This window comes from Cydia splendana, chromosome 7 (genome assembly GCF_910591565.1).
Source record: "Cydia splendana chromosome 7, ilCydSple1.2, whole genome shotgun sequence".
NCBI classification, from domain to species: domain Eukaryota; kingdom Metazoa; phylum Arthropoda; class Insecta; order Lepidoptera; family Tortricidae; genus Cydia; species Cydia splendana.
In genome coordinates this window covers 13,278,449-13,306,060 of record NC_085966.1, presented here as the reverse complement: position 1 = coordinate 13,306,060, position 27,612 = coordinate 13,278,449, and the positions used below count along the sequence as shown (strand labels likewise).

Genomic DNA, 27,612 nt, shown 5'->3' with positions numbered 1-27,612 from the left:
TAATTTATAGAGTGTTAACAAAATTATACACCTCTAAACGTTATCGCTCACGTTTTAACTCATGGAGCTATAATGCTCAGGCGGACTATTTCTAAAGCGATCCCAAGGGCTTAAAAAAACTTGTTTCTCGCAGGCTGAACTTTTTGGGGGTTTCATCATCAATGGCCACTGCATCCTGTGTCAGGAGCGGTTGAGACGGCCAATGGATTTCGCCTAAACCCGTAGCTGCCATTCCTATTAATAGCCCCAAAATTTCAAGCTAAGAGCTAACTGGAGCTCATAATCATTTTTAACCATGAAATGTTGTGAGTCATGAAGTACCTAAAGCGCACTGTTTTTTTTTAGTTGAACGGTTGTCAGTGCCTGTATAGATATGAGAATAACAGACCTGCTTTCGGCGGAAGCTGGGGATCTGGCTACTAAATTTACATTACAGTTTACCTCATCTATTCTTATTGTTTATATCAGAAAATTTCGTAATAAATAGGTAGGGAAATCGCTTACGTTACACCTTGATGTGTGGTGTGCTGGTGTGTAGGCTACAAGGTTGCATTGGAAATTAGGTTTATATTGATTGGGTAATAATTAATTATTTTCACCACACCAGCTGGTAAAGGCTCTCTTGATTGTTCAAAAATTGATGAGAAAGTTGCATTTTATCCTCATGTGGGGCAAAGTAATCAAAGTTTGTTAGGGTATCAATATTAGCACGAGCGGTTAAACAACAACTTTGCCCCTTTGTAAAACAAATAACGATTACAGGACTATATTTCTGACTAGCTACTAGAATTCTAATGGAGCTTTTTCTCTGTATATAACGTGAAAGCATTTTGTAGATAGATAATTATTATAAGTACGTATGCTTACTGTAAATTACTTTTGATTGAATATTATTTAACTGTTGCTGCAGAAGATTAATTCTTACTTTCTCAATACTCTTAGTTACACGATTACAGTTTACTTAAGAGGTCTGGGTATAACTAGCCTTAAGCAATCCTATTCCACTTTAGCACTAAAAGAAAATTGACAAGTTTGTGGTGCTTAGTTATCTCCTTGTAAATACAGGCCCATTAATGTAACGCCTTATGTAGTGTAGGCATCTAGCACAAGGATTGCCAAGTTTGCAAGAAATATTCTTAATCGCTTGTCCTTTAACGACGAAATGTCTAAGTCGTAAGTCACAATCGTCACTGAACTTTGTGCCAAGTAGAAAATTAATATAAGTAGGTAATGTATATGTACTGTATAACTAGCAATTCTAGCAAACTACTGATTCCGTGGCAAAAGTTATCTACAAGTACAAGTATTTCCCCGGTAGTTTTCTACAGTTTTTTTTATAATTACCTGTAATTTTTACTCGTCTACTCTTTTCAGACCCTTTGTCCAGCATTTTTTTATTAAATGTGCCCTATATGCACATAACATTTTCAAAATAGATCGACCAATTTACATAGTTGTGGCCGAAAGAGGGTCCATAAATATTTACTTAGCCACAACAGTAAGTACTTATTTTATTTTAAATTTTAAATAGAGGCAGACTAGGACGGACTTTACGGGATGTTATATAAGTATCCAACATTATGGGTGAATTTATAAATGAATTAAGCAATTAATTACAGTTTTTATGTAGACTAGGTATACAATCATTCGCACATACATGCAAGACGGTGACGAGATCATTGAGTTTATGCTAATTCCAGCAAGCGTAGTCTGCCAAATAAAATTTACGACCAACAATATTGACAAAGTTGCCGCTGGTTGTGATTAAAACAGCGCGGGCTTCTCACGGATCTCGAATGTTCGACCAAAGGTCAGGTTGTAGGAAATGTGATAAGTTCCGGTCGGATATCGGTGCTGTGGCCTTTGAGATTACCTGCATATGTGAGTAGGTTAGATACAGTAGCTTTTATCCTCATTATTAAACACGGCTAGCGTTCGTATCAAAGAACCAGCGTAACGGCCGCTGCGAACCTACGTAAAATAGGGTAATGTTGATTTTTCTATGGAAAGGAATTTCCTCTATGATGAAATTAAAAAAGTTTAGATTTTCAAACAACAGCTTTATAAAAGTCCTATCCTATCGCGAACGCGAAATTTGCCGGAGTTTAGGCCGAGTTTAGCTGAGGTAGTCCTAAGGGCTACCCATACCTATGTACAAACTAGTACAAAGTGTGAAAGCGGCCATAGAATACCCCTGTTTGTCAACATAACATCCTAGTATTAGGTTTCTATTAAAAATGTGACTATCATGTGTACCCTCACCATTAGTTACGCGGCTTTAAACGCTAGCGACTGCCTCAACTAAAACGCAGTGCATCTAACTTGCACCAATGTCAGTACGAGGGAGATGCATTGTAAGTTAGTTTACGCAGTCGCTAGCCGATATGCCAGTGTCAAACTCGTGGTAAGGATACTGGGGTTGCTGTGAATTATCGTCGCTCAAATCGAAAATCGCTCTTACTCTGGTATACTTGAAGCGAATGCTCACCCACCATGAGCATCGTGAATAACACGACAGCATATGTGGCCTTCATCGCCCTTACTTGTCTCGTTTGCCATTTCACATGCTCTGACATCTGATGCCTTGAACTCGTTTCGCTGAATCGTTATATTTACATCGGAATGCTAGATTTTCATCAGATTAGGTAGCGATCCTTTTGCACCGTTATAATTAGGATTATTAGGAAGTCTGCCTATCGCATAGAACCAATTTAATTCATATTTATTTAGTGTTATGCTTACAGCAGCCCCAGTAGGAATTAATAATTTAATATATTATACACCACAGGTTATTATTGTTATTAACTCCTTAACTTATTCCATACCTATAGTAAGGTAGGTACCTAAACAATTGAATAAGCACTAATCCGGCCCCATAGATTTCAAATATGTTACTAGTGTTTTTCTGTTAAAAGTTAAAGCACGGTGTTCAATTTATGATAAAGAAAATTTTACGGCCGTGCCCCCGCCAAGACGAGGCAAAGGGCAAAATTTTCTCGGCACGTTTCGTCGTATTTTCGATTGTTATTTCTGCTACGGACAATAATAGGTAGGACCTACTCACTATTTCGCTAACCCATTGCGGGAGTTCTATTTACTATTGACTTTTTTATAAGTAGGTAGGTACTTAAGCTAATATTTGTCAGTCAATGTAAACAAATCTAGCATATTTTACATAAATTATGCTAATTAATATGTTGTTACGCGAAACTAAGCTACCGGTCGCTTCTTACTCATAAACAGATGAAAGCCAACAGTCAAACGTCCCATTGTCGGTACAAAAATCTTTGCTGCCTATTATTATGATAAGTAGGCACGGTTGTTAGTATCATGGTTAACGTAATTAGTGCTATTGTCTTTAAAACAACCTTGTCTCAGTCTATATCTTAGATTTTTTATTTATTATGTAAATGTGAGACGAGCAGAGCTTGTTTTTCTCTGTAACTATGACAGAAATCAAACAGTCACTTGTTATTGATTATAGTTGTTTTGTTAATAATATTAATAATTTTTCACTGTTTACGAAAATATGCAGTATTCAGCATCTCATATGGATGCTTTTGTGCTGTTGACTGTATCTGTGTGAAACATACTCGAAATTGACTTGATCGTTATTTTACGTTACCAGACGATTATTCATAAATAATAATTCGTTAGTCATAAAATTCAAATAAAATGCCATCAGTTACGAGCATACGAAAATGTTTTAGGTAGTATCTTTCAGGTGGGTATCTTTATAATCGAGTTTGTCCATGTTAACTACTTTTAACAGTTGATACGAAATTATAATTTGTAGATATTTATTCTTCTCGATATTTTGTTTGATGTCAGAAGGCAGTATGTATTACAAACTTAGATACCTACATAGTTACATACGTGCTAGTTTTTTCTACAATTGACATAAACAAGCAGATGGTATTAAACGACTTGCATGATTGTTCTAAACAACCATTTCTGTTTGATGTTGACCGCATGACAAACGATTTGGCAAGATGCTAAGATCGTAACCCAGACGTTATGTCTACCGCAACACTCCAAATGAAATCACTAAATCAGTATTTTTAAATCGAATGAACTTTATATTATTTTATTAATCCATTTTAATTGTACTGGTAGACGTCGTTTAATCAAGTACGGTATGCGACATCAATAAAAATGATTTACGATTGCAAAATGAAATATCTCAGCCTTGATTGCGAGCACTAGACTTCAATTCAATGCCTAACGCGTAGCCAAAGGAACCTAACTACCGGGAATGTTTCGGAAATGAATCTGTCCTAGCCTAAGACGTCCTATTGTTCCAAATCGTAGTTTATTCATGCTAAATTGGAGATCGCTGCTAAAAACTGTAACGGCCGAGTGCGTTTGAACGACAAAAACCGCTGGCCTTGTGATGGCTGACCGCGAATTTAATTCCTGCTTCACTGAATGAGAACGTCAACGTAATCTGTGATGGCAATTTCGATAACTATCTTACGGGTTATTTTTGTCTCTACTAGACGAGTTTGTAAAAAAATCTTGCTTTGCGATTTTTTCGAGTTACGCGCGAGTTATCGTGTCGATTATTGGTCACGCTCGGCGCCCACAGTCTTCACTAACTCGAGACTAATTCGATAGAAATACTGGTGTGAAATTGGTGTAGACAATTTACTTCGTTATCATCCAATTTCTAAGATGTTCCCCTTAAAGACTTCAATGTGGCGGTTTAGACGTCCAACAGAAAAGTAAATACTTAATCTAAATTAACTTCGGCTTACATCAGAAAGACCTGGTTGCCGCGATGATATCATCAATTCATTAGCTAACTGTGGTTAGTAGGTACCTATAGAAGTTGATAGCCACTCTAATGGGAAATGCATTTCATGAAACAAATAAGACAATATGTGATAAGTAATCCCACACTTGTTACCTTTACCTAGTTTCAAATGGAATGAACACACTCAATGATAACAACTCGACAAGTGTAGCAATGAAAGTCAACCTTCTGCAATACATTAGCACTTGATACACTTATAATTTAAAGCTGTCCCCGTTTCGTTCGGAAGTGGCCGCGAACACAAATTGTTATTTTAATTGCCTACTCGTACATTGTAATTTGTAACGCTGAAAACGCATCTGTACAAGTGCACAGGTGTCAAATTAGTTATTGTATGCACAATTTGATCGCGACCGCGTTAAACAAGTGATATCAATGTCGTAGGCACTTTTAGACCCAGTTACCATCGAGACTATCTGAAAGTTAGTCTAAAAAAACAGGTGAACCGAGTAAAAATTATTTAAAATAATTGATGTATAATTTACCCATGTTTGTAGACAGAGTATGTACAGTCACCTGCAATAATATGTTACACAACGAAGGCCGCAAAAATATCTGACACGATCTCATTTGTAGAGCCATAAGAGCGTGTCACATATTTTTGCGGCCTTCAAAGAGTAACATATTATTGCAGGTGACTGTACACACTTGATATACCTACTCGTTATATGACACATCTGTAAACTGTGCCGTACCTACCTACATTTGTCTTGGCGATAACTTATCTAGATATTCAATAAGTAGATCGATGTACTTATCCCAAGGCGTAGGAAAGCCAACATTTTGTACAGGCAGCAAAACAATTAGCTTGGCACTCTTGCATACTTACCTACATATTTGTATGCAGGGGTGCTAAGCTCTAATATTAGCTTACTGTACATAACATAACAGGTAATGTCAATTTACCAGATAATCCTAGACTAAGTGTGGAGCCTGTAGTTCCACCAGCTTATAACCGTCTGACCTACCGAGAAGAACAGTTAAAACTAAAAAAAATCGTGAATTAGGTAGGAAGCAGCTAGACAACCATGGGTGAAGTAACTTTTGTTTTTGTTTGCAGAAGTAGGAACATAAGCGGCCAACATGGGGGCTATGTTCCGGAGCGAGGAGATGGCGCTCTGCCAGCTCTTCATACAGCCCGAGGCGGCGTACACCTCGGTCTCAGAGCTGGGAGAAGCCGGCACTGTGCAGTTTAGAGATGTGAGTATCCTAAGTATCCTTTATCTGTAAAATAAGCACCGGTAGTGTGCGGCAATACACCATGTTCGTCTCTTCTTTCTGAATAAGCTTTGTTCCATTTTATAATAATACCTACTGAATAATGAGTTGCGTTAGCCATTAAGTATCCTTATCTACCTTAGTTAAACACCTTTATAATGGCTTTTATTGTAAAAAAAAAGTGTCCTGAATACGACATACGTCATTCACTGCAACAGATTTGTCATGATCGAGATTAGAAACGATATCCATTTCATTCATCGTTATATCATATGTGATCAGTGAACCACGCATGCTAAATCAAAGGCTATCCAGTCTGTCTTGTTCGAGGCCGCTGAGACCTGAAATGTAATTCGCTTTGCGTGCCTAACACAGGCGAATATACGCGTGGTCTAACTAGTAAATAGTACATTGTGCAACATGGGGCGTAAGTTGAATATTGCAAACGAGAGTAAGTTAAATCGCGACGGCTTGCCGGAGCGATTTATAGACTCGAGTTTGCAATATTATTACGCCCCGAGTTACACACAATGTTTTTCATCACACTTGCGATACAAAAATTAAGTATAAAGACAAAAAACTGTCAATTATGGCACTAGAAACTTCATAACTCCCTAGGGAGAACGCCTTTACTATAACTCCCGCTAAACCTGCGTGCAATTCCACATTTACTGAGCGAGTGTGATGAAAAATATATTTTGCTTTGTCTAAATAGGGACCCAATTCAACTCGAGGAATTGACGAATCGGACGTGGCATAGGTACCCTAACTATCGCAAAAGTAGTAATATGTAAATGTAGCCAGAAGCCATCACATTAATTATTAATTAACACATTCACTGCCCGCGACGCAAATGTGCGTCCACCGTCATACAAGTTTGTTCCTAGGCCACGCCCCCTGGCAGTGAATGCGTTAAATTACTTGTGTTGTTTAACCTCTTCTTCCTGTATTATTTGTATTGTTTTCTGTAATGAGGTGTGCAATAAAGAGTATTTGTATTGTATTGTAAAATGTACCTACTGTCATCACTATTCATGTCATGTCATTCGTACGTTAAGTAGAATTTTAGCGAAATTCAGTTAAAATCCACTGATTTTAACTGAAATTGGCTAAAATTATCACTATAAGAGTTCTATTAATTTATCGTTAATATGATGATTCCTATAAAAGTGTTTACTTAGGTAAAAATATACCGGTTTTTCTAATTCAACAACTATGTAACAAAATTGCCACAAAGTTTGCGATATCAGCGTTATTAAATGTCATTTTCTGACACGTTTTAAAGCGATGGCGTGCACAATAAGTGCGACCATAAAAGGGTTCATTTAGACGATGCGAGAACTCGCATGCGAGTTTCATTACTTTGCGGTTTTTGATCGGTCGGTCCAATTGGACGTAACCAACAGTCCTTGATGTAACTAAAATCGCATGCGAATTCGCGCGCCGTCTAAATCAGCCCTAACACGCCTGCTGGTTCATATGAGGCGAACGTTCGCCTAGCGGTGATAATAGTAGCCCTGAGGTCCCATTCATATGTTGCAATGTGCTCCAGGAGTTTGACCTTAGTTTAGTACAATGCTCACGTATTTCTTCGTTCGAATAGTACCAAATAACTTGCAGAATTGTTTGTATAATATAATTGAACGCTCGGTTACCTATAAAACACCATATGCATACTTTAGTAACAATATGTAATTTCAAGGCTTGCACAATGGTCTGTTGAAATAATATATTTGTGCTATTAGCTTTTATTCGTTTTCATATTGTTAGCGATTAGGTAGGTACCTTTTAATCTTTCATTTATTATGCTATTTATTATATCATTTATATACTAGAGTCGCACCAAGAAAAGTCTGCAGCGGATTTGATAGCCCACGCAGTGTGTTATTTATACTATAAATATTATAGGACATTTTTATATTATAGGACATTTTTTACACAAATCGACTAAGCCCCACGGTAAGCTCAAGTGATGTACCGACTATTGATTTGACCGACTAGCCGACTAATCGGCGCTCGAATGGCCGATTAGTCGGCCGACTAGTCGGCCAGATCATTAGTTTCATATAAGTTCAGGTGAAAAACAATAGTTTTGCTCCTTTGGTTGCGCTATTCATCATATTAGCTTGGCTATATAAAAGGTGTTCTCTACAGGTTCAAAGACCTATCACAAGAATCCTCGTACAATTTCTTCTGTTTTTCTTTTATTTTGCGATCCTGCGCAGACCGTCTTGTAGAAGGTATTTCTAAGGCTCTATTTCCCTTACGTAGTCGCCAGTTAAGATCCTATCCCCTGTGGTCAGCGTCTTTACGAGCAACGTGCCCCGTCTAACCCCCTCATTCATAAACGTTTACTAAAGTTGACTTGACAAGGCGATAATAATCGTTTGTCCCTTTCCATCATACCAATACGTCGGAAAGGGACAAACGATTATTATCGGCTTGTCAACTTTAGTAAACGTTTATGAATAAGGGGGTAAGTCTCTAAATTTTGCAATAACTTTAATAGTTCCCCATGGCTCCACCAAAAAAAACATAAACTGAATAATAATGAAATTATTAGAGATGCCCCGAATAGTGAATTTGGCCGAATACAGAATACCGAATATTCGGCCCCTCTCACGGCCGAATACCGAATATTCGGCATGAGACGCGAACATTTGAGTCACAATTATTATGAAAACTGTTCGCCAACAAAGCACAACGTTTGCTAAGATATACTTTTATGATGAACAGAATTAATGAATGTAGTTAGAATCAATCAAATAAGACCCATGATAAAAATAAAATATTTTGTAATTAACAAATGCTCAAAGACGTGCCTTCGTATTTAACTACTTTACAAGAATACATTTTAAATACTAAATATACCTAGTTTTTGGTATTTTTTTTTTGTGTAATTTTTCTTTTTAGGTAGGTGCAACAGATATTCGGTATTCGGCCGAATAGTAGGCAACATTCGGCCGAATACCGAATATTCGGCAAAGTGGCCGAATAGGCCGAATACCGAATAGTTGCCGAATATTTGTGGCATCTCTAGAAATTATTTAACTATCGAACTTGCATATGAAATTACACGAGAATCAGTTGAGATCGAGCTGTAGAGGAAAACACCAGCCCACCAACATACGATAACGATCAAACAGTCAATTATATGAATAGCCACGTCAAATTAAGCCGAATTTGGGCAATCTGCGGAAATAATTCGTGTAGTTTTGAAAATTGGTACAGGCATACCTTGTGGTGTCCAGATAAACATACTAAAAGTCCTCGAGGGTAGGGGGTGTGCTGAGGGTGTGGGGGGGGGGGGGGGGTGAAGGTACCTTATTTTCATATTTTTGCTCATATCTCGAATATCTGTACGAATAGCATTATAATTACTTCCGACAAAAGTTTTATCATTAAATTTCCTACAAATTTGGTTATGTTTATTTTTACTCTGCGATCAATACTTTAGGAGGTACAGGCTGTTAAAGTTAAATAAGAGATAAAAAATAGACGGTTTAAGAAAACGTCGTTTTTTCGTAATTGTTCATCATAAATAAAAAAAATAGTTTAGGATAAGCAAGCTAAGTGACCTGCTGTTAAAATATAAAAAAACCGGCCAAGAGCATGTCGGGCTATGCTCAGTGTAGGGTTCCGTAGGTACCCGTCCGTCAAAATAGACTATTTGCAAAAACTCAAAAACTGCTAAACCGATTAGGTTCGCTATATTTTTCCTTGAAAGTCTTTACTAAGCTTTACTTTCACGATTTTATTCATATTTTTTGGACCTATGGTTCAAAAGTTAGAGGAACTAAAGTGGAAAACACAACTTTTTTTCTTTCAGATCGATTATTTCCGAAAATATTAAGTTGATCAAAACATGGTCCTTAAAAAAATAGCCACCCTAAAAAAATATGTTTTCTAGTTTATATTTTACGACTTTGTTAGCGTAACTGATTTATATATTCGTGTCAAATTTAATCATAAAAAGTAGAAAAAATATTTTTTTATGGTGGCTGTCCTACATTAAAGTGGGGATAAAATTTTTTTTCGCCTCCACCCTATAGTGTGGGGTGTCGTTGGATAGGTCTTTTAAAATGAATAAGGGTCTTCAAGAACCATTGTATGATCAACTTAATATTTTCGGAAATAATCGATCTGAAAGAAAAAAAGTTGTGTTTTACCCTTTAGTTCCCCTAACTTTTGAACCATAGGTGCAAAAAATATGGAAAAAATCGTGAAAACATAGCTTAGACTTTCAAGGAAAAATATAGCGAACCTAATCGGTATAGCTGTTTTTGAGTTTTGGCAAATAGTCTATTTTGACAGACGGGTAACTACGGAACCCTACACTGAGCATGGCCCGACATGCTCATGGCCTGTTTTTTTTTATATTTTATCAGCAGGTCACTTAGCTTGCTTACTCTAAACTAAAATTTTTATTTATGATGAACAATTACAAAAAAACGACGTTTTCTTAAATCGTCTATTTTTTATCTCTTATTTAACTTTAATAGCCTGTAGTTCCTAAAGTATTGATTATAGAGTAAAAATAAATATAACCAAATTTGTAGTAAATTTTATGTTAAAACTTTTGTCCGAAGTAATTATAATGCTATTCGTACAGATATTCGAGATATGAGCAAGAATGTGAAAAAAGGTACCTTCAACCCCCCCTACACCCTCAGCACACCCCCTACCCTCGAGGACTTTTAGTATGTTTATCTGGACACCACAAGGCATACCTGTACCAATTTTCAAAACTACACGAATTATTTCCGCAGATTTTTCTAATTTGCTTAAGCTAGAACAAAAGTTTTCGTACCCTGAATAGGTATTTTAGTAAAATAGACATAAAACATTTGGTAAATATTGACTGTTCATTTCTTTTTTTCTGTTTTTCTTTCACTATTAAAGTGCCGACTAATCGGCCATTTTTGCCGACTAATCGCCGACTACAAATGTGGCCGGATAGTCGGCTTTCCCGACTAGTCGGTACATCCCTAATTTATACGTCATAATTTCATAGAAGATTAAAATCGCTGCAGTCTTTTCACGGTCTGAGTGGTCTGACTCTACTTACCTGCTCACAATGGAGTAGTAACCTACCTACTCTACACACCTACTTTATTATGACATTAGTCTTTGACAGCTGGCAGTTTTTTCTTGTATCATAAAATTCAAAATATCTAAGTTTAAAAATCGTATCGTAAAAATATAACGGTTCACAATATTTATTATTAAATACCCATCTCAGACCACGATGTAGGTGTTGTACAAGCTTTTTGAGCGCTTTCGAACGGCAGAAGTCTTAATAATTTACTAAACTAGGTCTCCGTGTCACGAGCTGTCATCGAGACAAGTCGAATTCGCCTCCAGACCTTGATTTCTGTCTTCGCCCGAAACACGAATATGTCATACGATCGTTTCTCTTTTATTTTCCCGAGTCGTATTCAACCGATGTCTGGACCCACGGCAGAACCAAAAAGACGTATGTTAGCGTAAAAGTTCGGTCGTTTGTATTCTATGGTTTGTACGATGGGTACCTAAGGTTAGTCGTGCCGTAGACCGGTTCCCTGCTCTTGACTCGCCCGATTTGATCAGACGGGTGGGTTTCGTAATACTTTACACATAATAATCCACGTATTATTAGATTTCCTTGTACCAATTGCGACACCGCCGTAGGTATCGGAAACTTATCTTCACATAGTTACGCTAATGTCATAAATGTCTGCATTATATTTAGAAAACGTAATCTTTGTCAAAGCTTGTAAGTCATAAACTTGCTAGGTTGACTTCCTTAATATTTCAAAATTGTAACTTCCGCGACTTAAGGAACTTAAAAAAACAGTTTTGCAACACAGAGACAGTTCACTATTGCTACGTAACTATAGCAAATGCTAGACCCACGAAAGCTTTAAGTAGGCACAAATGCGATTATACTATTCTGCCCACAGCTGCGCATAACTCCATCATGCCTATTGTGAAGACGCTAACTATTACATGTAAAATTGATTTTGATTTTTTAAAGTAATAGTTATAGCTCACATACATGTGCCGTGCTCCTTCGCTCATTTTTCGTAAAGCAAAATCTCGCAGATTGTAAGGAATGTCCACTGATGACTAGTTGCAAAGTCCGAAGTCTATGCAGTCATCGTAATTCACGAGATGAGCGATGACGGACAACCCTTCCTAATAAAAAATCGTATCTGCCTACGATTTTGCTTGACAAATCGTCTTTTATTACTGACAAAGGTAGAGGTATACTTGATAGCACGCAAGGCCCACTTATGGTAATTTGTGGCTTTAGAACGCAGCCGGCGGATATGGGTAGAGAATAAGAGTTAAACACGTAATGTGTTGTGCGTGACCAATCTAACTAAGAGACTTTGTTTGGCCCATTAACTGGGTATGGCGGGCATGGCTGGTCTACATGTAATAAAAGTTATGAGACGTTTATTTTTAGAATGTGACTTGTTTTGTAACAATAACTATTTTAAGGAGTAGGTATTTAGTCTTAGATATACTTCGTCGTTGTGCCACAGTATGTTATAGGTAAGTCAGATATTAATCCATTGAAGGTGTGACTCCCTCACTCTTTCACCGACCTTCTCATCCAGGGGCACTACCTAAAACACCATAAGTACTTTACTAGATTAAAGTATACACAACCCTAGACTTGTACAATATTAGAGGCTTTACTTTTTCTACCTTTGTAGAACATGTAGATATAGCAATTTGGCCTCGACATCTTGGCAATCATTGTGTTTTAAGCAGTTCTTTTGAGTGCATCGATAATCGTCTATTTTTCTTCCCCAGCTAAACCCCGACGTGAATGCGTTCCAACGCAAATTCGTCAATGAGGTCCGCCGATGTGACGAGATGGAGCGCAAACTGCGCTACATCGAGACTGAAGTTCACAAGGATGGAGTACACGTCCCTGACGTCAAGGAGGCCCCGCGCGCGCCCAATCCTAGGGAGATCATCGACTTGGAGGTGAGTTCAACCGTAACTTAACTGCCGGAAGGTGCATTATCGAATGTAAGCAATGATAATGTTATTTTACACGGAGTACAACGTCCATAAACCCATGTATATGCACGTAATAGAACATTTGCAAGCGACCTTAGCGAACTTAATTGAACTGTACTGTAGGTAGTTTAATTTTCCCTACTAAAGACTTTTATGTTAAGGCAAACATAACTAAGGAAAGTTTTAAACAGACTAATTTTGCTTCCAAATGAATCCGATTTTGTCTACATATACCTACTTAGGTATACCACTTGAGATACAGCTACCCTAAGTTACTGGATCTTTTGACCCGGTAGACTTTCGAGGTCAGGAACTTGAATTTAACAAGAGCATTTGTCATTGTTAACATGTAAAAAATACAGCTGTCCGGTATTTAATGCAAGGCTTCACCCCTTATAGTTCAGTGAAATTAGCTAAAATTATGGCATAATTAATAGAAGACTTTTTTTAATTGGGATATGTACATTGTCGACCGAGGTTATTTTTCATCAACCCTCCCCTCCCCTCCCCCCTCTGCGTCACCCCCCCACACCCCCGCAAAGGGTCCGAAACCTAGTTTTTCTAAATTTTTAAGAAAACCGTTCAAGATACAGAAAAAGGATGTAGGAACGAAGTGATCCTTATTAAATTTTCTATTTATCTCTTATACACACTATATTGCTATCACTTATAGTTTTTGCGCAATACGTCACGGAAGATGCTATTTTTAGCATTTTCAGTGTTTTTTTTCTTCTAATGACTTTTCTCAAATAACACTTACGATATCTTTCACGCTTTTAGGGTTCCGTACCTCAAAAGGAAAAACCGGAACCCTTATAAGATCACTCGTGCGTCTGTCTGTCTGTCCGACCATTGAAAAAATACACAAAATAGTACTTTACCTATAGATAATAGGAAAACCTATTAGAAATGTGCAGTCAAGCGTGAGTCGGACTTATGTACGGATCGCACTTGACCGGTTTTTTTATTTAAGTAAATAGTTAATATGTTATTTAAAATGGGTATTATTTATTGAAAGAGTTTGTGTATCTGGGAACCTTGTTCACTAGGGACGGTAAGCATGATAAAGACATTGAAAGGAGAGTGAATGCTGGAAAACGTGTGAATGGGACACTTAACGCTTTTATGAGCAGCCAGAAGGTGTCGCAAAAAGCACGGTTGGCTGTTCATAGAGGGGTGTTGGTGCCTACACTTATGTATGGTAGCGAAAGTTGGGTATGGCAGAAGAGGCATCAGAGCCAAGTGAATGCAGTGGAAATGAAAGCGCTGAGAAGTGTGTGTGGTGTGAGATTGCAAGACAGAATTAGGAACAGTGTGATAAGGGAAAAGTGTGGACTGAATGTTGATGTAGTGACTAAAATTGGGAAAGGTATTTTGAGATGATTTGGACATGTGGAAAGAATGAGTGAAATTGTTAGCCTCAAAGAGTGTATAAGGGAGAAGTGGAAGTGGGAGTTGGAAGGGGTCGACCTTGGCGGATTATTCACTGATCAGATCGGGGAAATCCTGAAGAAAGGCCAGGTCAAGAGCACCCTAAACCGGCGAGCGTGTATGAGGAATGTAATGAAAATGAAGGAAGCGAAAGAGGTATGTCAGGATCGTAGCAAGTGGAAAACCGTGGTCTCTGCCTACTCCTCCGGGAAATAGGCGTGATTATATGTATGTATGTGTTATTTATTATTAAACTACTTCATTTGACGATCCTATGCCATTTTTAAAATACATCGCCTTCAAATATTTTCAATGTCAGCTAATATCGTTATTAACCACTTGTCTGTATATGAAACGGATCCTGACCGAAATTTATAGGTACCTACGGCACAACCGAGGGTGAACCCACGATTTTTGATCACCACACACATCTTCCTCGCGTTAGTTGTCGCTTTTCGGTGAAGGAAAACATCGTGAGGAAACCGGACTAATCCCAGTAAGGCCTAGCTTCCCCTCTGGGTTGGATGGTCAGATGGCAGTCGCTTTCGTAAAAACTAGTGTCTACGTCAAATCATGGGATTAGTTGCCAGCGGACCCCAGGCTCCCATGAGCTGTGGCAACATGCCGGGAACAACGCGAAGAAGATGATGAACTTTTCATGTGTGTGGTGGTCAAAAATCGTGGGTTCACCCTCGTTTGTGTTGTATAAAATTCGGTCAGCGAGCGCAGCACGGTTCCATTTTTATCGCCTATCACTATGCGCGTCCCTTTCGCACTTACATACTTGTTAGAGCGTGACAGGCATGGTGAGGCATCGTAGAGGTACAATAATAGAGAGGAAACGGGGAAGGGGCCAAATTACCGAACGAGATACACTTATAGAACTTTCAGTAGGAGTAGCAAGAAAGCGGTACTATTGCTTGTCCTTGTCACAATCTCACTTTTTGTTTGTTCCCCACCATAAATGTGGTATGGGTTATGGTGGGCAACAAATAAAAATTTTCATTTCAATTCAATAACCCGACCGAAATACGTAGATTATTGTTTTTGGTATATTGTCAGGAATGTTAAAACGTGTTTTTAATATTGTCGCATTGCGTATATTTTGCCCCTAACGGAGGCACGCGCACACCACTTCTATAGGCTACCTTCTATGTGAGGCGAGCTATAAAAACGCGACCGTGCGATCTGTTTCACAGTCAAGTGGTTAATTTAATAGTAACGATCTTCGGTGAGCTTAAAAATGTTTGAAGACGATGTACCTATGTTCAAAATGGCATAGCATCGTCAAATGAAGGAATTTAGAAATAAATAATACACCATTTTAAAGAACATATTAACTATTTATTTAAATTAAACAAAATTTAGCGATATCGTAAGTATATTTTGAGAAAAGTTATCTTACAAAAGAAAAAAAACGTAAATTCTAAAAAAAATGCATACATGGTGACAGATTTCACAAAAACTATAAGTGATAGCACTATAGTGTGTATAAGAGATAAATAGAAAATTTACTAAGGATCACTTCGTTCCTACACACTTTTTCTATATCTTGAACGGTTTTCTTAAAAATTTAGAAAAACCGCGGTTCGGGCCCTTTGCGGGGGTGTGGGGGGGTGACGCAGAGGGGGGAGGGTTGGGGAGGGTTGATGAAAAATAACTTCGGTCCATAACGTACATATCCCAATTGAAAAAAAGTCTTCTATTAATTATGCCAAGTTTTCCATATATTTTTTTCCAGAAGCAACGTACTATTATTTGAAACGCTTTCAATGCGTTAGGTGTAAACGGTATTGTATTCAGTTTGATTTTCGAACTGCAACGATTTTGTATTACGTGCGTTAGTGGTAATTACAATGCACTCAGTTGATTTAATTATATTATATTTTTATGGCTGTTGTTGTTTTATTCAGTCACGTGTATGATATTTATACCAATAGGTAAATATTTAGTTTCACGCTCGGTACCTACGCCGTTATAAATGGTAAAAAATACGCAAGCGATAAGGCGACCAAACTGATGATAAAAATGGTGGTAATATTCTAACACAATAGTTATATTGTTGTTGGTAAAATAAATTCTTGTAAAAAACTGGAGCGCGAGCGGAACGAATCGCCATCATGTCATAGGCAGTAATAAAACAAAAGTAAAGTTGTTATCAGCAAAGAAACAAAATTAGTTTGAAGATGTATTTTAAACAGACCGTAAACGACTAATACTCGTGTATGTTGAAATGAATCGATTATACAAACCAACCTATATCAAAAGATGTGTCTCAAGTTACGAGACTGTATATGTATATTTATTTTTACTTCCTTTGAAGACGCAGTTAGTCGAATCAGGTGGTGAATCAATTTAGAGCTAGGGTGACCTGTTCATCAATTAACCACCCTTTTTTCGAGCGGTCACATCTCGTAATCTCGATAGGGGTAAAAGTTTTTGTGATAAGCATCAATATATTTTCCTGAATAGCCATAGCGACTAGGTCCTAGGACTATGGACTAGGTTTGACCGTTAACATTAAAATATATTTCTTTTATTTCTTCAGGCGCATTTGGAGAAGACAGAAAATGAAATCCTGGAGCTGTCTCACAACGCAGTCAACCTGAAGCAAAATTACTTGGAATTAACCGAGCTGCGTCATGTTTTGGAGAAGACTGAGGCGTTCTTTCTCGCGCAAGAGGAAATCGGAATGGACTCCTTAACCAAGTAAGATGACGAATTTCATAAACTTTATCATGATTAACTTTCAACAGAGGTCGGCGAACTTTTGAAGTAAATAGTTATATTTAGAAGAATTAGAGCCACTTGCACCATCCCACTAACCCGGGGTTAACCGGTTAAACCTGAAGTTACCATGGTTACCAGTATAATTTGACACTGGGCTAACGGTTTAACCGCTTAACCCTGGGTTAGTGGAATGGTGAAAGTGGCGCTTAGAAGATCAGATTTAGGGATGTCAAAGGGTCCTGGTTTGCCCACCCTTGATCTAGGCAGCGTCAGTAGTATTTCAATTTTGCTCGGGCGCGCTCGACTCACGACTGGTGGCAGTCGCTAACGAACTTACCTAAGCTGTGACTTAACCTAACTAATAAGTGGGAAAGAGAAAGCGTCATGCGAATTGTGCGTTAGATAGGAACAACGTGATTAGATGTCAATCATTGGTTTTGTTAGCCATTAAATTGTTTAGTACTACCAAAAAGAATTGATAGTATAGAGGGGTCCTGTCATTGTAAATTTTGTAGTCACTGTAAATTTACTGCCATCTATCGACACACGACTAAAACTCAAAATGAAAACGTATAAAGTTATCAAAAAATGTATATATATGGATAAATGATTTTATTATTTTTATATCATTTTGATCCAAGTTCATTCACTGATATTTATGTGTTAAAATTGCTAAATATGAAACGGTGTCGTCACGCCATCTAGCCGAGGATAGGCTAAAGGTGTGTGCGCCATCTATTCGAGAATGACTTTTACTTGAATTCCGAGGCACGTTTTTTCCTTAGACTTTATTCGTCTTATACGAAGTTACATATGTCTTTGGTACTACTATCTATTCTGTGGCAGCGTGTTAAGAGCCACGTTCAAGAAAAAGCAATGGGGTCGCACCAGCCGCGTATATTACACGAACCATTTGGGGCCACTATTGACCCCCTTGATAGATACTTAAAATGTTTTTAACATAAACATGTGAAGTTAAGGACTAGTATACTATTAACGTTTAGAAAATCGGCATTTTTATTACTGACGAAAAGATCAAAAATCGATCCGGCTGTGCAATCGATCAAACCGAATTGAAAACTAAGAAATTGATTTTTATTAACACTTATCTATTACAATTTTATAAGTAGGTAGTAGGATCCAAGATGAAGGGTCGATTTTATCGTTACCTGATTATTTATAATTAATTTTGCAGATCACTTTATGAAATCAGGTAAGTGGTTAAAACCCATATTGATAACGCGAAATGCATTAGGTAGGTTATAGCCCAGTACGGGATACAGCGTAATACTACATTGCTTCGCAACTCCGCTAAGATTGAGTGAAAGAGATAGCTGATGCTACGAGTGGAAGAGACGTAAAGATAATTAAGCCATTTCTACATGTTTTAAATTAAATTAATTCAATTATAACATTTATAACGTAAGCGTTCAAGTACGAGTACCTATATTACCCGCTTTTGGGAAAATTACCGGGAAGAATGGTAATTTACTGGTAATATTCCCAAATGGGAAAATACCGGTAATGGTATCTTCCCATTTGGCACATCACTTAGGCACAAGCATAGTTTTCTTAAATACGACTTGACCTTTAAATTCAAAAGGAAACCAGGCCTTATTGAAAAATATTAATAGATAATTTTGTACATAAATTCCAACAAACCCATCGGTACGAGCCGAGCCGGGTTTTAAAAACGCAAGGATAATTTATCATGACATGCGTAAAACCACATATTTAATTACACAAACGAGTCTACCGCGATATAATTTCATTGCTTTTACCTTTAATTCCGACGTTTCAGCTGAGTTAAATATGTGTACAAAACGCGAGAGTTTAAAATGTTATATGCGTAAAACCATTTTCCATGTGTGTCCCATAATATTTTATGTGTATTTAACCAGGTCCCTGATGTCGGACGAGTCGGCCCAGCAGGCGGCCAACCGCGGGCGTCTCGGCTTCGTGGCCGGCGTGGTGCAGCGCGAGCGCGTGCCCGCCTTCGAGCGCATGTTGTGGCGCATCTCGCGCGGCAATGTGTTCCTGCGCCGCGCTGAGCTGGACAAACCTTTGGAGGACCCCAATACTGTAACTATCCTTCAAGTATTTTAATACCTCAAGCGTTTTCGGTCGGTTTGGTGCAACGCGCTGTGGCGCATTACGCGAGGCAGTGTGTTCTTCCGGCGCGCTGAACTGGACAAAACTTTGAACGATCCGAATACTATAACTATCCTTGAAGTAGGTATCTTAAATCGTAAAGCGTTAGCCTGCCTTTGAGCGCATGTTGTGGCGTATCTCGTGCGGCAATGAGTTCCTAAGGCGAGGTGAGCTGGATAAATCTTCAACCCTTCCTTATCCTTCAAGTATCTTAATACCTATAGCACAGCCTATATTTTGGAGAGCCAAAGATGCAGTTAAACTAGCTGAGATAAGCTTCTCCTATGACGGTTGTTGCTTTCCGAGAACGTAGGTCTGGGACTAGGTTTTCTTGGTTGCTGGCCCTACGTTGGGCGCCGCCAAAGTGACGCTGTTTGGTGGAGAGGCTGGGAAAGGTTAGGAATCCAGATATTAAATTTTAAATTTCGTATAATAACTTAAACGCCTGTAATACACGTATCGTTACAATATTAGCTGTTCAGGGGCCCGTTTTTCACAAGCTTGAAACTTGTAATACAAGCGAATGTCACTTTTTGACAGCTTTTGTTAGAAAGGGACTTCCACTTGTATTACAAGTTACAAGCTTTTGAGAAACGGGCCCCTGCTCTATGCTACGGGTTATAGGTAACTAAATGAGACAAATTTGAGAAAACACTAGCGCTTCAAAAGACAGGTGATTTTGACTCGGATTGGTCTATGATCGAATTCTAGCATTCCTAATTTCCAAATCTCTTCTCAGGGCAACGAGATCTACAAGACGGTGTTCGTGGCGTTCTTCCAAGGCGAGCAGCTGAAGTCCCGCATCAAGAAGGTGTGCACCGGCTTCCACGCGTCGCTGTACCCGTGTCCGCCCTCCAACGGCGAGCGGCAGGACATGGTCAAGGGCGTCAGGACCCGGCTGGAGGACCTTAACATGGTAACATATTGTTGAAGCAGAGATTTTAATTTATCTACTATAGTGTGCCTTTATTAATAAACGGGCTCTTATTTTTTTACGTCCTGTTCATATAGCTCTTTAAATAAATAAATAAATATTATAGGGACATTATGACACAAATTGACTAAGTCCCACGGTAAGCTCAAGAAAGCTAGTGTTCTGGGTACCCAGACAACGATATATGAAATATACAAATACTTAAATACATAGAAAACATCCATGACTCAGGAACAAATATATGTGTTCATCACACAAAGAAATACCCTTACCGGGATTTGAACCCAGGACCATCGGCTTCACCAGCAGGGTCACTACCCACTAGGCCAGACCGGTCGTCTTTAATGTTAGAGCTCAGTTTATTATATTTATATTTGTTTATTATATGAGTAGCCTATTAGCTATTCGGTCTGTAGCGCTGTTCTGTCCAGTATGTAACACAATAGGTATTTGATAATTGACAGCTGTCAAATAAGTAGTATGACGTTAGGTACCTAAGAAAGTCCACATTTTCCTCTCACCGTGCGTTTTCGTCCGTACTTTTCCCCCACCACACTCACTTCACACATTATCTATTTGTTTTTTACAGGTCCTCAACCAGACCCGCGACCACAGACAGCGCGTGTTAGCCAGTGTGGCTAAGGAGCTGGCCAGCTGGACCATCATGGTTCGCAAGATGAAGGCCATTTACCACACACTCAACTTGTTCAACATGGACGTCACCAAGAAATGCCTCATCGGGGAGTGCTGGGTGCCCACCGCTGACTTGCCCAACGTGCAGAAGGCGTTGGCTGACGGATCGGTAATGCACTCTAATTGTTTATGAATAAGGTTGTATTTGCCAGAACAATATTAATCAAGCATTTTTTATTCTCTGTTGTTTAAAAAGTGCTCTTATGCGTTATTTTGCGCATTAAGCCCTCGTATCTAAGCCTCGCCCTCCGGAGCGCGGATCCGCGTACGAGAAAAATATTAGAAAAAAATAATCACGGCACACGAGAGGTTAAGATTGATCGCACCCGCATGTTGTAAGACATGTTTGCATATTTTTATTTGAATTATTTGTGAGACTTACTAACCTCATAAACTATAATGTAATTTAAACTTTACCACTATAACATAAAGTCTTAAATCCCCAGAACGCCTGCGGTAGTTCGATCCCCTCGTTCCTGAACTGCATCGAGGCGGACGAGGAGCCGCCGACGTTCAACCGCACCAACCGGTTCACGCGCGGCTTCCAGACCCTCATCGATGCCTATGGTGTCGCCTCATACAGAGAATGCAACCCTGGTATGTATAGAGACCAAACTGCGCCAGTTTGTACCCAATTTGTGTGTTAAAAGAACACTTATCGTTCAACTGCACCAACCGGCTTATGCGTCGCTTCCAGACCCTCATCGATGCGTATGGTGTCGCCTCCTACAGAGAATGCAACCCTGGTACTTACGTCAGCGTAATTTTCTTAGCGTCTGGGCTTATTGTTACGGCTCGCTAAGGGAGCCTAGAGTCCACTAGACAACGTTATACAAATAATTGATGCAGGATAGCTTTTACCAACTTTTACAAAAGAAAAATGTTGAAACGGAAGACATTCTATATGCTTGCAGCTGCATTTTAATACTTATTTACTTTTGAGTGTATATAAACTGATGTAAAAAAGATCGATGGAATAACTGCCCGATTTTTCACGTTTTAAAAAAATAGGTTTTGGGCGTTTTTATTTCAATATATAGGTACCTAGCTTAAACGGGCGGCTAGGGGCCCTCAGAAGACTGAAAAGAAATTTCCTACGCCATGCGTTTTTCACAAGGCGACATAATTGATTATACAGGTAACAACTTTATAATGATGCTTTTTTTGTCCCCAGCGCTATACACAATCATCACTTTCCCCTTCCTATTCGCCGTGATGTTCGGCGATCTCGGTCACGGCGCCATCATGGCCATGTTCGGCGCCTGGATGGTTATCAAGGAAGTCCCCCTCGCCGCCAAAAAATCAAAGAACGAAATCTGGAACATCTTCTTCGCCGGTCGCTACATCATTCTCTTCATGGGATGCTTCTCTATGTATACTGGGCTGGTGTATAACGATATATTCTCGAAATCGATGAACATTTTCGGCTCGGCGTGGAAGATTCCGTACGACGATCCGTATATGCAAGCGAATCAGGCGCTTCAGTTGGACCCTAAGGACTCTTATATCGACCAGCCTTATTTCATCGGTATCGATCCTATCTGGCAGGTAATTATAAACAAAAGATTATAGATCGTTTTTATTTTCATTAGAAAAACGCTGAACAATCTTGACGTGTCTTTTTATTGAAAAATAAATCACGGCAAATAGGTAACAATTATTAATCATATACGACTATTTATATTATTTTGCTTTCATAAGTAAAAGTTAGGTACCTACTGATTTTTAAAAAGCGTTTTTCAATTAAAAGACACGTCAAGATCGCGTAGTCTTTTTCTAATGCTAAAAAAAAACGAACTATAATTAATTGAAAATTTTAAATCATGTTTATATTTTGGCATTGAAGGGTTAATTTAAGACTAGTTTGGTTCAAAACCAGGCTGATACTTCGTGTGACACAATGTGCCACTTTTCTAGCAAATAATAACGAAGGAAAGAGTTTCTGCCGTTACTCATGCAAGAATTATAGCTGATCATATCAAATTATAGGAGAATTGTCTTATTGAACAACATTTACAAGTTACAACTATGTTTTTTTTTCTTTTAGACTGCTGACAACAAAATCATCTTCCTGAACTCGTACAAAATGAAACTGTCCATCATCTTCGGCGTCATCCACATGATCTTCGGTGTCTGCATGAGCGTCGTCAATTACAAGTAAGTCATTACAATTTGAGTACATTGTATCTCAACTTATTTCAAGGAAAAAACAATGATGATACTGTATACAGTACAAACCGGGTAGAGATTACTGGTATTTTAGGTACAGGTACATTTTCCTAGTTTGTGTGTGAAGTCACAGCGGTAGAATATTTAACTAGTGGCGGCAGTACGGTCGCATTTTTATCGCTTATCACCATGCCTGTCACGTTCTAACAAGTATGTAAGTGCGAAAGTGACGGGCATAGTGACAGACAATAAAACAGGAACCATGCTGCGCCCGCAGGCCTATATTCTTCTCATACTTTTCTCTGATCCAGATCTTATTATTCAGAATATCGACACTTTCGAATTACAACAACGCGCCGTCTCAGAGTTCTTTCCCACGGCAACGTCCCGTTTTTTGCGGGATCGGTTTTTTGCAGGGTCACGTTTAGTAGTATACGTGCTACTGTGGTAACATTCACACGAGCACTCGGTTTGCAGGATACCGCAAAAATCCGATCCGTTCGAAATGTGCTGTACGGTTTTGCCACTACAAACCGCACCCAGTAAAAAACGGTATCCAGTTTAGTTAAGTACATAGTTTAATGGAAGTGTTCTCACTAGCATCCTGCATACGGTTTTTTACTGGATCCGGTGCGCTGTGCGGAGCGCCGGAGAAGCTTATGCTATCCCGTAAAAAACAGGATGCTAATATTAACAGGATTTGTGTGTACACAGGTATGATTTTTGCTGTATCCAGTAAAAAACCGATCCTGCAAAACTGGACGTCCGTGGGAAAGAGCCCTCACGTAACGGCTGCTCGTATAAATATTGAATCTAACTCCTGTATAAAAGGTTCAAATTCCTGCGACTCGACTTTCCGTTAATGTGAATCACAAATAACATTGTTTTTTATTGCAGCTTCTTCAAGCGCCGCTACAGCATAGTTCTAGAGTTCCTGCCCCAGATCATTTTCCTGTTGCTTCTGTTCGCGTACATGGTGTTCATGATGTTCTACAAGTGGCTCGCTTACAGCACTTTCTACGAAGGTAATAAAACAATAGTCATTGTCGATATTCAACTGACCGTTTGAAAGTAAACCTTATTACGACGAGATGAGGTCTACGTAAGGTCAATTGTGTTGCTGTTAATAGTACAGTCAGTTGGCAATTGTGCATGAACTAGTTCAACAAAATTCTAGTCTGGAAGACCTAATTTTTCTTCGTATGAGTTTTAACACGCACACATCCGCATTGCAAAGTCAAAGCGTAAGATATTTCAAACTTATTGGAAAAAATAGTTAATAGAAAGACTCGACTCATCTTGAAAATATCAGAGCAATTCAAGCAACTGATTCATTAATTCCTTGTGGACCTTGCCTATGAAGCCGATGGTCCCGGTGAACAAATTTTGTTCCTGAGTTATGGGTGTTTTCTATGTAGTATTTAAATATTACATATGTCGTTGTCTAAGTCCACACAACACAAGCCTTATTGAGCTTACTTTGTGACTTAGTCAATTGGTGTAATAATGGTCCTAAATATTTATTTATTGTTTCAGATCCCGCGTTCCGCCAAGGCTGCGCGCCTTCAGTGTTGATTCTGTTCATCAACATGATGCTGTTCTCGAGCGCCGAGCCGGAGGCGCCGTGCAAGGAGTTCATGTTCGAAGGCCAGGGCACCATCCAGCGCGCGTTCGTGCTGGTGGCCCTGTGCTGTATCCCGGTCATGCTGCTCGGCAAGCCTCTGTACCTGCTGGCGGCCGGCAAGAAGAAGCATGCTGCCAAGGTATGTGACCTTGATGCTATAATTTGTGCTAATAAGTACTTAACTGACTATGATATGTAAGCATTTTCTAAATCTGACGGTTACAAGTTCGAAACACATTATCCGTCAGATTAAGAAAAGGCCATTTTTTTAACTGCCTACCAAACATCAGACCAACATAGACGTCTAAGGTAGACTCCACGGGTAGCAAGATATGACTCATATCTTAATCTAACACGCTCGAGTTACTACAAAAATCACCTCTTGGGCTCCCCTACCATTCATTTGGTACTGAATCGAAAAAAATATCATATAGCAAACAGAAATTACCTAGAGCTACTATAATATGGGGTTATATCGCCATTAAACGCATAAACCCAGCTACACTACGGTTGCCAAGGATTACCTTATCTTGAGTGTGGATACACAGCGTAGGACCACTAGATTGAAAAACATAGAACAATCCCTGTAAATTTCTACAGCAAAAATAATCTTCCACGTCAAAAATTCGCCTACCTAGGCCTTTTATCATTTATCAACTTATTCTTATTCCAGCCTGAAAACTCAAACGGCAGCGTGAACGCCGGCATCGAAATGCAAGAACAGACCGAGATCGGCGAGGGCGAGCCCAAGCCGGCGGCCAAGCCCGCGGCCGGGCACGACCACGAGGACGAGCCCTTCAGCGAGATCATGATCCACCAGGGCATCCACACTATTGAATACGTGCTCAGCACCATCTCCCACACCGCCTCATATCTGCGACTGTGGGCTCTCTCGCTCGCTCACGCTGGTGAGTTCTCTTCTATATTTAACCACACAGGTCGTGACTCATTTGGATTTTATTGGTCGGTTATCTCCGCTATACGCTATATCTTTAGGTATTTAAATAAAAGTAAACAAAATCTATCCTCAAATGGCTCCTTGAGCCAGTTGAGGGTAGATGAAAACATTACATGATCAAATGATGTAGGTTAAAGTCAGGTCGTTCAGTGACAGATCCAGGCGGTTTTGTATTTGGTTGGATTAATAAATGTTATAAGTTTATAACTACTCGAAAATATAAAAATTGTTTGTTTACTTTTATTTCAATACCTAAAGATACAGACTATTGTTATTCTCAATGTGCGGCTACTAACCTTCGCGTGAGACTTTTGCAATCTTCCCAGCAGAGAAGTTCCCAAACCAACAAAATATATCTACTTTAACAGTTCATAGGTAATTTAAAAGTAGAGACGAGTTGCTGGGCCGGCCAGTGGGCGTAGGGTTCCCACCGGTTTGCTTCATTTAAAAGCGGGTTAAGCTACTTATCTTTTAGGTATCAAAGCGAAAAGCAAGTCAAATTAGATCGGGCTCGCAAAACAGCCGGCCTAGCCAAGGTTACAATCGCTATCGCTTCGACAACGAAAAGCATTATGTCTCTCTATCACTCTTCCATATTAGTGTGACAGTGACAGTTGCGTTTCGATCGCTACGGAGCGTAAGCGATTGGCATCTTGGCTACGCGGCCTGACATGTTTAATCCGCCGCCAAAGGTACAAGCTGATGGATGAAGTAGGTAGTAGCGATCCTCCTTTCTGGATGACATGACCACGTCGCGCAAGTTTTATCGTAATATTTTTTCATCTTTAGTGAGCTCAAACTTCCGAAATCTCTCACGATTCAGTCAAAATATGTCATAAATATCAAAGCTTTCCCACAGATGAGGGGTCATGAACTTATGAATGATTGAAATTAGCTAATAAAATATACCTTTATTTTCTCAGAGCTGTCCGAAGTACTATGGAGCATGGTATTAACCATGGGCCTCAAGGACCACGGCTACATCGGGGCCATTAAGCTGTACGTGGCGTTCTGTTTCTGGGCGCTCTTCACGCTGGCTATCCTCGTCATGATGGAGGGGCTTTCTGCTTTCCTGCATACGCTGCGTTTGCACTGGTAATTTCAACCTTATTACTTAGTCGTAAAGTCTAGTTTTCTGTACCCGTCATGTATAGACAAATAACTTTGGCAAGTGTGTCCGAAACCTGGCAGCTTGACTAAGTTTGATACATTAAATAATGTTGATCACCTGCCTCATTAATACCTACATTAGCACACAGTCCGGCCAAGCCAAGTTATCAGGCCAAGTGCTACGTCAAATATGACGCTCCTATGGAATATATTATGTACGAAATGTTACTGCTAAGTGCAGACTTCGCGTGGTCAAAGTCTAGATCGAAGAACATACTAAAAGCAGTCTTTTAGTTTGTGCGTGCGGGAATGACCCAACTCTATTTTTTTTTTTTTTTTTTTTAATTTATCTAGTTATATCTGTATTTTATAAAAATCGGAAACTAATACAAACTTATATATTTCAGGGTGGAGTTCATGAGCAAGTTCTACACTGGTCTGGGCTACGTCTTCCAGCCCTTCTGCTTCAAGACGATCCTCGACGCTGCCGACGACGAGGAATAATTCCAATAATCATTACTTTAGTGCAGGGGCTCCCAACCAGTGAGGCGTATACAATGTCAGAAAACAAAAACATTTTACTACGATAATATGATTTATCAGTAGAAGGAAAAAAAGGTTGGGTAACCCTGTTTTAGTGTTTAAATCGCAACAGTATTTTGACTAATATTTGTGTAGCAAGGTCACAAAACAATTTGATTAATTAAATATTTATGCATGTTTTAAAATATTCGTTTTATTGTGCGCTGTTACCTATATAC

At 39.0% G+C, this 27,612-nt stretch overlaps 1 protein-coding gene across 3 annotated transcripts in view; it reads left to right on the top strand.

Annotated features, from left to right (window-relative positions):
* Nucleotides 1-27,579, top strand: part of LOC134792159 (V-type proton ATPase 116 kDa subunit a 1-like) — a 38,849-nt gene extending 11,270 nt beyond the window's left edge. For all 3 annotated transcript variants that reach the window (XM_063763387.1, XM_063763386.1, XM_063763388.1), the window contains exons 2-15: nucleotides 5,877-6,016; nucleotides 12,839-13,015; nucleotides 17,031-17,191; nucleotides 19,114-19,294; nucleotides 20,103-20,279; nucleotides 20,887-21,099; nucleotides 21,437-21,587; nucleotides 22,165-22,538; nucleotides 23,038-23,147; nucleotides 24,057-24,184; nucleotides 24,696-24,922; nucleotides 25,457-25,691; nucleotides 26,665-26,836; nucleotides 27,259-27,579. In XM_063763387.1, coding sequence (XP_063619457.1) covers nucleotides 5,900-6,016; nucleotides 12,839-13,015; nucleotides 17,031-17,191; nucleotides 19,114-19,294; nucleotides 20,103-20,279; nucleotides 20,887-21,099; nucleotides 21,437-21,587; nucleotides 22,165-22,538; nucleotides 23,038-23,147; nucleotides 24,057-24,184; nucleotides 24,696-24,922; nucleotides 25,457-25,691; nucleotides 26,665-26,836; nucleotides 27,259-27,355 — 2,520 coding nt within the window. In that variant the 5' untranslated portion in view covers nucleotides 5,877-5,899 and the 3' untranslated portion in view covers nucleotides 27,356-27,579. The remainder of the gene's footprint in view (nucleotides 1-5,876; nucleotides 6,017-12,838; nucleotides 13,016-17,030; nucleotides 17,192-19,113; nucleotides 19,295-20,102; nucleotides 20,280-20,886; nucleotides 21,100-21,436; nucleotides 21,588-22,164; nucleotides 22,539-23,037; nucleotides 23,148-24,056; nucleotides 24,185-24,695; nucleotides 24,923-25,456; nucleotides 25,692-26,664; nucleotides 26,837-27,258) is intronic.
* Nucleotides 27,580-27,612: the final 33 nt, after the last annotated feature.